Here is a 13,660-nt window from a genome sequence, read left to right as displayed (position 1 = left end):
AAACTAAAATTGAAAAAATCTTTTTAATTCCATATTCTACGTTGGACGGGCTTTTCAATGATACCACTCACAACTCTACGATGTTCATATCCTTTCTTATTATCGGCGAGGTAACTAATCTCACAAATTCCCCTCATCTATAGAAAATTGAATCCAGTTAGGCTTGTAAAATAAATATGGGGAGATTTGTGCAAATAATAGTTTCAGAAATTGCCCTCCTTCTTTCTAATAAGGGGAAGGTAAATAATTTTATAAACTTCCCCACATATTAAAAAAAGGTTTCGATTTTCGGTGAAGAGCATTTTCCCAGTTTTTATTTATAATTAGAAACATTAGCTGAAATGATAACAACTGACACTAGTGAGAAAGTCAATAACTCAATTGCAGTTTTTATTTCACAAATTCCACTCAAACTAGCTTTAACTTTCGGAGACTTATTTTGGAGAGTTGTTTACATATAATGAATTATTTTGAAAATATTGTGCAAATTTTGATGTGCGTGGGAAAAATTATTGAGAAAAAATTACATGGATGCAATGTATATAGACTCGGATGGAAGGAATGTTAGATAGACAAATGTTTGTAAAAACCAAAAGAATAGACGATTAAATAGCATTTTAATATTTTTTATTAATAGTTTTTTATCATTTCTAAGCTAAATGAAGTCCATTTTGTTTTCTTTATTTAAATCAAGTTCTAGGTAACCAAAATTTGCTCCTAATTCAAAAGCGCTATATTTGGGTTTAATGAAATTACGATTTTGAACAACTTTTTGCTCTCGCTTTTGTTAAAATCATATTTATACGCCCCTGAATACCTAAATTATTCATAATCATAGGAGTAATTTCAATCAAGGGTTATTTAAGCATATAGCCATCGGTTTAAAATGTAAGTGTATTCCACACAATATCACGTTCACAAAAGAACTTTAGATTTACAAAAGGTAGAACCGCTTTTTCATGCTCTGTCAAATCTACTGACAGAATTCTGTCAGTTTAGACCATTTTGTATCGTTAGTATTGTCCACAAAAGTGTCCGTGGACAACACTGACGGATTTTTGTAAGTGTAGCTAAAGTTTCCATAAGTGAAAACCACCGGTGTAAAACAAGGGAGAGTTTGAACTAAATTAAAAGGTCAGTTTTGACCAAAATGAACCTAATGCAAACCAAACTTAAGAAAAAAAAGCAACGAAACAGAATGTAGCAAAAGGCAAAAAAACTTTTTAAGAGCAAAAAACAGCAAAAATGAAACATAAAATAAGCGTCAAACATTGAGAAAAATGCATCAAAATTAGAGGTCAAAAATATCTCGGATTGGTCTGATAAACCAAAATTTCATACAAAACAGACTGATGTCGGACAAACTGATCTCTAATGACAATGCAGTGATTCATTAGAAAGAACTTCAACAGGATGGGGATTGCCTAGGGGGCATCAGGTATTTTATTGGAGTGCTAAATGCACAAAACCAGAATTATTTTTTTAATGAAATCATCTAAAACAATTATTTTTTAATGAGATCATAAAAACAGTCGAAAAAGAAAAATAGTACTCAGAACAATTGCGATAGGAAAGAGATACACTATTATTATAAATTTAATAAACCTCATTTGAGCCCAATTAGTAAATGATTGGAAATAAAAACTAGTATTAACCAATAAAATCCAAAATTAAGGTTTACTTGCAAACCGATCTATTAAGTTTTATTTGATAGATAAAACTAGGCCTAGTAGCAGTTAGTTACAAAATCAACGAAAATCGAAGAACATCAGTTGAATTGCTCTCGAACGACAGACAGGGCAATTCAATTTAGAGATGGCGAAGCAATCTTCCCTAAGGGAAAAAAGGGAGTTCAAAAATTTAGTGCAAAAATTACTGAATTCATCAAACAAAGCTCTAGAACTAAATCTCAAATACCGTTAGGCAACATTTCACACAAAAACAAAAGAAACACTTACAATAATTCCCTCCAACTTCGTTCAAGAGCAATTAAATAGAAAAATCACTTGGACTGAAAAGGATTACTGCAAAAAGCAGCTATTATAAAGTGTATAATTACCGATCAGACAGCTAAATAGAGATCAAAAAGCCCTATACTTCACTCAAAGGCCACTTTAATTCTTTTTTTCAGACAGCAAAACAAACACATTTAAAACATTTAAAAACTGCTGAAGAAAATGAAACACAAATGAAAGTTCTATCAACAGTAAAACTAATAAATATTAAACGTTTAACAAAATTCACGAATAATTTCCATTAGTTTATTCTATTAGAAATATTTGTAGTTAGTTATGCTACAGTTATGCTATTCGAAATATTCATTAAACAATTTTTTTCACCATAACTGAAAAAAAAACAACGCTTTATTTCTGCAAGAACTCAAACTGTCAGCAATTGACGGTTTATGTTTTTTATATCACTGACAGAATTCTTCTTTTAGTTTTTCAAGTCTTTGCACTGAAAAACTGATAAATAAAACTTTTCAATGATAAAAAAGACATAAATCGATTAGCATCGGACGAATTCCTCTCGAACGACTGGCGAGGCAAACAATTTAGAAGGGGTCGTAGAGAAAAAAAATTGTATGGTGTCTGGGAATGTATCTGAGTGTCGCGGACATTAACCACTACGCTACACTTGCTATATACAATCATCGCTCACAATCGGTTTCATTTTAGCAACAGCCTTAATTAATGCATGCGAGCAATTAAAATCACTTTAAGAAATATAAAAGCAAGCGTGAAAAAGTAAATCCAGAAGTGAAATCGTAAAAACTTTGCCAGAAAAGACAAATGTTTACACTAAATACTTCAAACTTCGTTCGAAAGCAATCAAAAACTGGTAATTCAACTGATCAAAGTTGAGGATTAAAAAAGAAGGTCAAAAACACAGTTTATTTTTAAAACTTGACTGTGAAAAAAGTGAAAAAATGGCAGTTCATCTCACTTTCTTAACTATCGCTTTCAGGTCAAAACTCCGCTTTACATTTTTTACTATACTCTTTACATTTTTAAAGTAATACTCCTCTAAAGTAACGAGATCAAAAATAGCCTCTGCAATGATTCACGCCCATCGAAAATATGTTTACTGTAAATAATTGATATTTTAGAACTTGCAGCTTCTGGCTGTAATGAAGTGAAAATTATCAACTTTAGGTTAGTCATCTTTCAGAGAAAACGTATGCGATATTGAATTTTCAGAAAACAGATGATATTCAGTTGTAGGAAGATAAATCGGGACTGCCTGTAAATAAGATTGGGGGCGGTTGTAAAGAAAATATATCGTGCGCGGTTGATACTACGTGCAGTGAGTAAGGGTTCGTACTCAATTGTGTCTGCGTAGCATTCGTAGAGACTCTGGCAGACCATTTGGGATCCGACGTTGGTTCCGAAAGCAGAGTTCTCATTCAGACTGAAGACGTGTGTAGCGTCTATGACTGGGTCATACTCGTTGTGGTCTGTGAGAGCCATGTAGAGACTAATAGAGTTGGTAGTCTGCAGACCAGTATCGTCAATGCCCACTATCTGAAACGGGCAAATTAATCATTATCATTCTCCCCCTTGCAAATACCTTATAACCATCTATAACTTCTACTTTGACCTCGTACCATTGCAAGTACAAATTTTATGACAATAATTAATTACCATCCGTTGCACGGAAAAAACTTCACGACCAAATTCTTTGTGCTGATAATTAGCAAGTTAAAAAACTATTTGCAGACATGCTACTGATTTGTATTCGGTACACAGTTCTAATTAAATGACAAACACAACCACGATTACCCTTAGATAATTCTTTTATTTACCTAATGGCACGAATTGGAACAGTTTACGATACAGCAGCTAATAACTATACTATTAAATCAAATCAAAGAGGAATTAAGATAAACGAAAAGGCTACGTGCAAGAGGGTGATTTGTAAGAGAGCCGAAATGAAAAGAGCCGATTGAAAGAGCCGAAGATTTATTTAAATTATTACTCAATAAATTTTGCGGCCAATTAAATTGCCTTCTGAATGAGACTACTAAGTTCTCAGCCAATCATAACGGGAGTAGTTGCGAAATGAAATTTTAATATTTTCTTGTAAAAAAAATTAAAAAAAAACTGAAAGCGCATTAGTAAATAATTATCTTGAAATTATCGCGGGCCATGCCCATGCGTCATCGGCTTAGGAGCCTTGATATGAAACTATCACAACCGAACATAAGACCAATTAACCCACTTAAGTACTTTTCTTGGTAATCAACTAACAATTTGGGGTAATTAAAGAGAAATTAACTTTTTGCATTCGGCTATTTTTAAATAAATTCAGGCTTCGGCGCTTTCTAACGTCGGTTCTTTATAATGTCGGCTCTCTTTCACGAATTCGTGCAAGAGAGCCGACGTTACAAAGCACCGAAACCTGACTTGATTTTAAAGCGAGCCAAAAGCAAAAATTTGCCTTTAATTACCCTAAATTGTAAGTTGATTACCAAGAAGAGTACTTCAGTAGTTTAATTGGTCTTATGTTCGGTGGTAATAGTTTCATATCAAATCCCATATGCCGATGAGGCCTGGCCACGGCCCGCGATAATTTCAAGATAATTATTCACTATTTCGCTTTCAGTTTCTTTTACTAGAAAATATTGAAATTTCATTTCTGATATACTCGTTAATGATTGGTTGAGAACTTGGTAGTCTCATCTCAGAAGGCAATTTAATTGGCTGCAAAATATATCTTAATTTATCGATAAATAATTTAAATAAATTTTTGGCTCTCTTTCAATGGGCTCTTTTCACTTCGGCCCTCTTACAAGTCACCAAATTTTCGGCTCTCTTTTAATCGGCTCTTTTCACTTCGGCTCTCTTACAAGTCGCCAAATTTTGGGCTCTCTTTTAATCGGCTCTTTTCACTTCGGCTCTCTTACAAGTCACCAAATTTTCGGCTCTCTTTTAATCGGCTCTTTTCACTTCGGCTCTCTTACAAGTCACCAAATTTTGGGCTCTCTTTTAATCGGCTCTTTTCACTTCGGCTCTCTTACAAGTCGCCAAATTTTGGGCTCTCTTTTAATCGGCTCTTTTCACTTCGGCTCTCTTACAAGTCACCAAATTTTCGGCTCTCTTTTAATCGGCTCTTTTCACTTCCACTCTCTTACAAGTCACCAAATCAAAATACTTTAATATTCGACACAATAGAAGGCCGACTACAATTTCTAAAAGAAAGCGAAGAAAATTGGATTATTTGCTCCAATCTGTACAACTGTGCTGTTATTAGATTATTGGAACCTCTTTCTAAATATTTTAATTAGTTCATATTCTCACTTTTCAACATGAGCGTCAGAAGAACTGCGCAAACACTGGTGGTGCATAAAATTCTGCAGCCGCCACTTAGAGGTGGATCAATGGTGAAAACTCGGCCTGGGCTTTCTTAAATGTTGTTAACCTGCATGTTGAATGTGTAGGTGCTGCTTGTCCACCCTTGCAGTTCACAAAGCACCTCGTAGTCAATCTGGTTCACCAAGAACAGACGATACTCTTCTGTAACATGAAAGCATAACAACCCCCCAGACATAAAAAACATAAAAAAACAACCCCCCAGACCAATATCATGAGGTTGTTGGCGTCAAAATGCTCGACACGCCAATTTCACGCATTGCTAGTACCATTTTGAAAACAGAAATACCTGAACCAGAATTAATTCGTCTACGTACTAGCAGTGTTAACTGCTATCTCAAAGTAGGATTCGAGCAGTCCAGTCGACACAATTTGGAAGGACACAGTGCAGTTGTTGAATGGACTGCAGTCGGGGTCGAAGTATTGTCTCGCAGCAAGATAGTTGCCCAAGTCTGCTATGTAAACTCCATCCGTGTTGGCTACAGAAGGTATGGTAGGTGAGGAGCTCAGTCCAGAAAACACCCCTGCTGCCTGGAAGGAAACGTATACATTAATGGCTGACATATGTGGTCGTATATTTTTTAGAAAGGATACGCAAAAGCGCAAAAAGTGATTCTGTTGGAGCTGAGCTCGCTAAGCTTGCGTAGGCGGGGAAGATAGAAACAAAACACTTTCTGTTGTCCTAGTCATTTTAATAGTTATAGTTATAGTTCTAGTTCTAGTTACAAATTGTCACGTGAGAAAAAGAGAAAAGGGGGAAATAACAAAAAGCAACACACAGAACTCAACGTAGCGGCCGCAGAAAACGGCTTAAAGTACAAATCGGCAAAATATTGCAAAAACAAATTGCCTTGGGGCTTTAAATAACGTGTAACTGTGTCTTGAACAAGAAATATTCCTGAGCCGTAAATTGTTATTGTGTCTTGTATTCAACAATATTATTCTTGAGCAGTAAATTATGTTACTGTGTCTTGCATCTACGAATTATTGGAGCTGAAATTCAACTGTTACAAACCCAACTTCTGGTATTCTCAACTTGTGAGTACAAACAGCAAAAGCCAACTTAAGTTTAAATTTAAATATTTTTGCACAAACAGGTCTTAGACATATACCTTTGTCTGCGATTTGTTTTATCTATCGGACTGAACTGGTATACATAAAGAGTTCCCGTATTGTGTGATCTGTAGAAATCCAGTTCAAATTGGTAGTTGAAAAAACTAAGATTAGCCAATAATTACGAACTGAATAGTTAATGCAACGGTAAGTACAGCAGAACGGATATACAGTTATAAAAGCAAACTGCATAAACGAAGTATCCTGACAAATTTTGTAACCACTCAGAACGAACTGGGCGGTGTAAAACTTTCTTTGTGAAACACAAGGAAAGCAGTCGTTACATTTGGTCCGCCGACCCGGACAGTGGAATAAACTGCTGTTCAACCCATCACTGCTGTTCAACCGAAGTGACAAAGTCATCGAGGAACGAGAACAAAATCCAACGAGCAATTCAATAACGCCAAGCCAATTAGGCAAAGCAAATAGGAACGTTGAAAACCAAAACTCAATTAAAACAAACAAACAAAGGAGCTGTAGAGTTTCAAGCTACAGTTCCGAAGTACACAAGAAGTGACTCTGTCACAGAGTCAAAGCGTTTTGGATCGACAGATCAACAAATTGCGGAACAACTGGTTTGAGAAACAAAAGGAAGGTTTTGAGCTCAATAAGAATCGAGATCGACAAAGCAAGCTCAAGAATCTTTATCAGCAGATACTGCAATTAGACGACAACGTTCAAAAACTCGTGAATAAGACAGCTGAGACTCTCCGAGACCCAGATTCTTCTTTAAAACGCAAACTCGAGACAGAAAAATACTTTCAATATTTGAACGCAGATAGGTTACCGTATTTCATCGGAGAAACAAACATGACGGATCAACAGAATCAAACCGCACAATTGACAAGCGATGCAGAACTAACTGCCGCTAAGTCTTCACAGTCTGTTGCAGGAGTTTCTCAACGAACTGCTGAAAAAGAAAACCCAAACAGGGACAATGATTCAAAGGCCTCCTCTGATAAACGAGCTAAAAAAGCAGAAAAGCTTGCGGCTCTAGAGAAAGACTTTTAATCAAAATTGAGGTTGAAGAAAATTGAATTCGAATTGAAAAGGAAAGAGCTTGAAATGGAGATGCAACTTTTTGAAGAAGAAGGTGCACTGAAACTGTAAAACGAGAAAGAAGCTCTTGACGCAAGAGCAACAGATTCTGATGATAGTGCAGCCCCTAGTATTCGAAGTAGATCACCATTCAACTGGAAAACCCCGAAGAATAAAGATATTTCCGGTTGGCTCGATAACTCGGATAAATTCTCCAACTTGCACGATTATAGTTTCGAGCGCGCGAAAACCAGGATCGACAACAATTATTCAAGGGTAAGCTTCAATCGCAAAGGTGTACTCAAGTCACGATCACAAAGTGAAGAGCGTACCAGCGCAGCCCGGAAACAAAACAAGCTTAAGCGCAATAAACCAAGCAGTAGTAGTCAGCTACCTAAGTTGAAGTTGAGTTCTTTCGACGGAAACCCCCTAGAGTGGCCAAAGGGGTCGAATATGTTCAAAGCAACGGTTCACCAACGCAATATACCCAACTCAGAGAAAATGAGCCACCTGAAAACTTTGTTGACAGGTAAAGCAAAGTCAGCTATATCAGAAATGGGCTATTCGGGAGAATTCTACGCTCAAGGGTGGGGACTCCTGGGACGGAAGTTTGGGCGACCTTACCTAATTGTCGACGCTCAGCTTAATATATTGCGCAAACAACAACCAATTCGAATGCACGACTCAACGGCTATATGTAATTACTCAATAACAATCAGCAACCTAGTTAATGTTCTGAAGCAATACAATTATGAGGACGACCTGCGTTCATGTTCAACACTGCCAGTGGCAATTGAAAAACTGCCCCCAAACTTGAAAGAAAAGTGATTCTTCTTCGTTGACGAGTGTCAAGAGGATAGATCTGATCTCACGCTCCTTGAAAACTGGTTGGCTCGAATGGCTTTTGTCCATGAAGGAATGCCATTAACCAAGAGCGAACAAAAGGAAGATGATCGACCAAACGCTAACAAGAAAAAACGATTCTCAAAATCGTCAAATGTTACTGCGAGTTCGAATGCGAACGAAACGAAGCAAATGCAAAACAACAACTTTCCACTAGCGGATGGCACTCATAAAATATGGAACTGTCCAATATTTAAGAATATGAATGTCACCGATCGCTATGCAGCAGTGAGAAAGGAACGCTTATGTTATGGATGTCTGGGGAAAGGGCATGCAATCAAAGATTGTACAGTCCACCCGTGCGGTATAAATGGACGTACCAAAAAGCACAACAGACTGCTACACTCAAAAAACCAAATGGACAAGGGTAGTCACGCAGTTAACGTAAGCGCAGCAACAATCAACCAGAGTAACCAAGTTACTAGTTTTCTTCAAAAGTTCCTGTATCGGTTCAGAGTGGTGGTAACAGGTTGACTACCTACGCTTTCCTCGATAGTGGATCAACAGTATCATTCATCAATCAAAGTGTTAAGGATCAACTACAAGCCTAAGGCACGGACGTTACCTTGAACATTTGAGGACGGAGAAGGTTCCTATCACAATAAAGGGACTACATTCAAAGGTGCATTCAATTGAAGCGTTTGAACACCCATCAATCTCGTTGGGAAACACAACATATGATTACAAGGAACTGAAGAACAACTTCAGACAACTGAATGTTCTCACTAACAGAACATTCAACCTGATGGAAGTAGGCATCATACTTGGACAAGATGCCTACAAAATTCAACGTCCATTGGACTATAAGATTGGATCACGAAGTGAGCCTTTCGCCGTCTGAATAGAATTAGGATGGGTAGTCAGTGGTCCCATGACAGGCAAGAAAAGTCAAAATGTTTGTCATTTCGCCTCCACAGAAGACGTGAAAGTGGCCAAAAATATACAATCATGGTGGTACATAGAAACCTATGCTTCCAAAATAATTGTTGTGAGTCAATCAAAGAAAGAACAGCAAGCTCAGAAGTTTTTAGAAAGCACAACAAAGTTTACGGGCGAGCGGTACGAAGTGCGTATGCTCTGGAGTGAACCAGAACCCAATCTTCCTAACAACTACGGCTCGGCCCTTGGTCAGCTCTACTCACTGGAACGACGATTTCAACGAGACCCAAATTTAAAAGAATTGTATCAACAGTCAATTGATACAGAGGTTGAAAAGGGATTAGTGAAGATCCTTGGTAAATCGGAAGTCAAAGGCACTTTCGGAAAGGAATGGTATTTGCCACACCATCCAGTACTAAACCCCAACAAACGGGGTAAAGTTCGCCGTGTTTGCAACGCTGCAGCAAAATACAAAGATATATCCCTAAATGACCAGTTGTTGGCCGGACCCGATCTACTACACGGATTGATCAGAACAATATTTCGAGAAGGACCAATTGCCCCAACCGCAGATATTGAATCAATGTTTCTGCAAGTGCAAGTTCCTGAACGGGATAAAAGCTGCTTGAGAGTCTTGTGGCGACCAACAATGAACGAACCTGTACAAATTTACGAGTATCAACGTCATGTTTTCGGAGCAAAGAGCTCACCAACATGTGCCAACTACGCTCTTAAGCGAGTAGCCATCGATAACGAGGAGGAGTTCCCAATTGCAGCGAAAACAATTCAAAACAACTTCTACATGGACGATTTCATCAAGTCAGTCGAAACACCTGAAGAAGCAATCAAGGTTTTCGAACAACTGCAACCTCTTCTCTCAAAAAATGGATTTGAAATGAAGAAGTGGATCCCCAACAGCGACACGGTAACCAACGCCATCCCAGAGGACTAAAGATCAATCAGTAAACAAAGCAGGTTGAAGTAGAACCCAGCCAGGAAGGGTCATCAGTGCTTGGGCTTCAGTGGACGATAACCGATGATAGTCTACAGGTTTGTAGAGGTACAAGCAAAGAAGTTGAGAACCTAATCACCCAAAGGAAGATCATATCTCTGGTTTCTTCAGTGTTTGATCCTCTTGGACTGTTTGACCATATGAGACGACCCCTGAAGAGCATCTGGACAAAAAATGGACAAAATTGGGACAACTTAGTAGAACCTAACGAAGAAGAAGATTTTCTGAGTGGAAAGCGCAGCTTCCAGAAGTAGCAGAAAAAAGCATTGATAGACGATACTTCAGCACAGTCAAAGGACAAATGGGAACTTCATGTGTTTGCCGACGCATCTAAAGACACAATGTGCGCAGTGGCTTACTTACGTTCAAAGCCCAAAGAAAACTCAGCATACTAAGCATTTGTAATCGGAAAGTGCAGAGTTGCAACAATGCGACACCTTTCTATACCACGCTTGGAACTACAAGCAGCAGTGATGGCGGTGAGACTTAAACAACAGATAGTGAAGGAACACGAAACGAAGATTCACAGTTGTAACTTTTGGACAGACTCCACTACTGTTCTGCAATGGATTCATAGCTCCGAACCGTAAGCAACAGGTGTCTGTTGCAAACAGAGTGGCTGAGATTTTGGATACAACTAATGTTTCACAGTGGAAACATATGAGCGGAATTCACAACCCAGCAGGCATTGGCACCAGAGCCATTAATGTTAATGAGCACAAGGGAAGCGAGTGGCTTACTGGGCCGGCCTGGTTGAAGCAACCAGAAATCGAGTGGCCTGAGCAAGTCAACCTGGTTTTTGCTGCAGATGGAGAGAACATACCCACGTCAACATTCATAACGCAGGCCAAAGAAAAGAAACCAATTGTTCAGTGGGGACGATTCAGCAATTTCAATAGGCTTGTAATAACAATGGCATACGTGCAGCGAGCATTGAGGAAAAAGAAACCAGCAACAAAGATGATTGGCATTGAAGAGAATGAAGATTATTACAGCAAGAACAATTTGCTGAAGCGATGAATTCTCTAAAACCTGAAAGGGAAATCCAAAAAGTAGCAAAATTTTACAGTTTTGACCTTTCATTGACCAAAGGGGACTTATTCGTGCCAAAGGCAGAATAGGCAAAAGTCAATTAGGCTTCAACGCAAAGCATCCAATTTTGTTACATTGGAAACACCATGTTGTGGAGTTACTATTGCGTAACTAGCACAAGAACAATTCCCATGAAGGGACTGTACATGTCAAAAACATAGTTCAGCAACGATTCTGGATTATTGGCGTAAGGAATGCCTCGCGTTCAATAAAGAACAAATGCGTCACCTGCCGGAGAGGCTGAGCACAGACAATGACTCCAGTGATGGCCGAGCTACCGACAGAAAGGTTTGACGCTTCAACCGCTTTTGCAAATGTTGGAGTAGACTATTTTGAACCATTTACAGTTAAAATTGCGCGCAGAAAGGAAAAACGATGGGGTTGTTTGTTCACATGTCTAACAGTACGAGCCGTACATATAGAGATAGTTCCAAAGCTGGACACTGACAGTTGTCTAAATGCAATTATGTGGTTCATAACTCGAAGAGGCAAACCCATAAAAATGATCAGTGACAACGGGACCAATTTCGTTGGAGCAGACCGGGAGTTCAAAGAGTATGTCGCAGCATGGAACAAAGAAAGAATTGAAGAACATTTGGTTCAACAAGGAATCAGATGAAAGTTCAATCCGCCTGCCACACCTCACTTTGGAGGGGTATGGGAAAAACTGGTCAGAAATTGCAAGAAAGCAATGTACGCAGTGTTGGGGAACCGATCAATTACGGAAGATGTTCTTTCAACAACAATGTTTCTTGTTGAGCAGACGTTGAATGCAAGACCCTTGACACCAGTCAGTTCTGATGTAAAAAATTTGGAATCTTTTACTCCAAACCACTTCCTGCTTGGCAACAAAAATGTTTGTTTACCATACCTACCATGCGCAGAAGAGTTTGTTAATCATAGAAAGCTTTTCCAACAAACACAAGCGTACTCCGGTCTCATCTGGGACAGATTTAGAAAAGAGTACCTGCCAATTCTGAACAATCGACAAAAATGGAATAGTGAATCAAACAGAATTTTGAACAAAGTTGATCTCGTTTGGTTGGTTGAAGACAGTGACAAACAAGGATATCATAAACTTGGTCGCATAACAAAAACAATGGAGGGTTCTGACCGAACAATTCGATCAGCAACGTTTCAAACAAAAGACGGAGTCTACAAAAGGCCTGTGGTGAAGCTCGCTCCAGTACTATCAATGGATGAGGATGTTTTCACGAAGGAAAACAGGGCCCGCGATGTTGGAGCTGAGCTCACTAAGCTTTCGTAGGCGGGGAAAATAGTTACAAAACACTTTCTGTTGTCCTAGTCCTTTTAATAGTTATAGTTATAGTTCTAGTTCTAGTTACAATTTGTCACGTGAGAAAAAGAGAAAAGTGGCAAATAACAAAAAGCAACACACAGAACTCAACGTAGCGGTCGCAGAAAACGGCTTAAAGTATAAATCGGCAAAATATTGCAAAAACAAATTGCCTTGGAGCTTTAAATAACGTGTAACTGTGTCTTGAACAAGAAATATTCCTGAGCCGTAAATTGTTATTGTGTCTTGTATTCAAAAATATTATTCTTGAGCAGTAAATTATGTTACGGTGTCTTGTATCGACGAATTATTGGAGCTGAAATTCAACTGTTACAACACCAACTTCTGGTATTCTCAACTTGTGAGTACAAACAGCAAAAGCCAACTTAAGTTTAAATTTAAATATTTTTGCACAAACAGGTCTTAGACATATGCCTTTGTCTGCGATTTGTTTTATCTATCGGACTGAACTGGTATACATAAATAGATCCCGTATTGTGTGATCTGTAGCAATCCAGTTCAAATTGGAAGTTGAAGAAACTAAGATTAGCCAATAATTACGAACTGAATAGTTAAGGCAACGGTAAGTACAGCAGAACGGATATACAGTTATAAAAGCAAACTGCATAAACGAAGTATAAACTGTATAAACGAAACACAAGGAGAGCAGCCGTTACAGATTGTAATCTCAAACTAACTTTTTTGGATAGCAAATTAGGCTTATGAGTCATAATTAAATTCGGAACCATCTTTTTACTACTACGTGAGAAACTATATTCCAGATCATAGACATTTATCAACCATAGACAATCATTCCAAAATTTTGCACCGACGTTTCTGCGTTAAGTCAGCTCAAACGGAATAATGTATATTTCTTCGGACAAAATATTTTCACGTCTTTGCTGTCAAAATTGATAGCAAAGGCAAAATAAGAAAACTGACACAGTTTATATA

At 38.1% G+C, this 13,660-nt stretch overlaps 1 protein-coding gene across 1 annotated transcript in view; it reads right to left on the bottom strand.

Annotated features, from left to right (window-relative positions):
* Window positions 1-973: 973 nt before the first annotated feature.
* The window catches only part of LOC142334910 (uncharacterized), a 66,886-nt gene continuing 54,199 nt past the window's right edge, over window positions 974-13,660 (bottom strand). Inside the window, exons 12-15 of the mRNA XM_075383238.1 lie at window positions 5,690-5,903; window positions 5,422-5,516; window positions 3,244-3,524; window positions 974-1,070 (exon numbers count right to left, since the gene is read on the bottom strand). Coding sequence (XP_075239353.1) covers window positions 974-1,070; window positions 3,244-3,524; window positions 5,422-5,516; window positions 5,690-5,903 — 687 coding nt within the window. The remainder of the gene's footprint in view (window positions 1,071-3,243; window positions 3,525-5,421; window positions 5,517-5,689; window positions 5,904-13,660) is intronic.

This window comes from Convolutriloba macropyga, chromosome 2, assembly GCF_964194025.1.
Source record: "Convolutriloba macropyga chromosome 2, txConMacr16.3, whole genome shotgun sequence".
Taxonomy (NCBI): domain Eukaryota; kingdom Metazoa; phylum Xenacoelomorpha; order Acoela; family Convolutidae; genus Convolutriloba; species Convolutriloba macropyga.
Note: the sequence above shows the minus strand (reverse complement) of the source record. Positions and strands in the feature narration are given on the sequence as shown.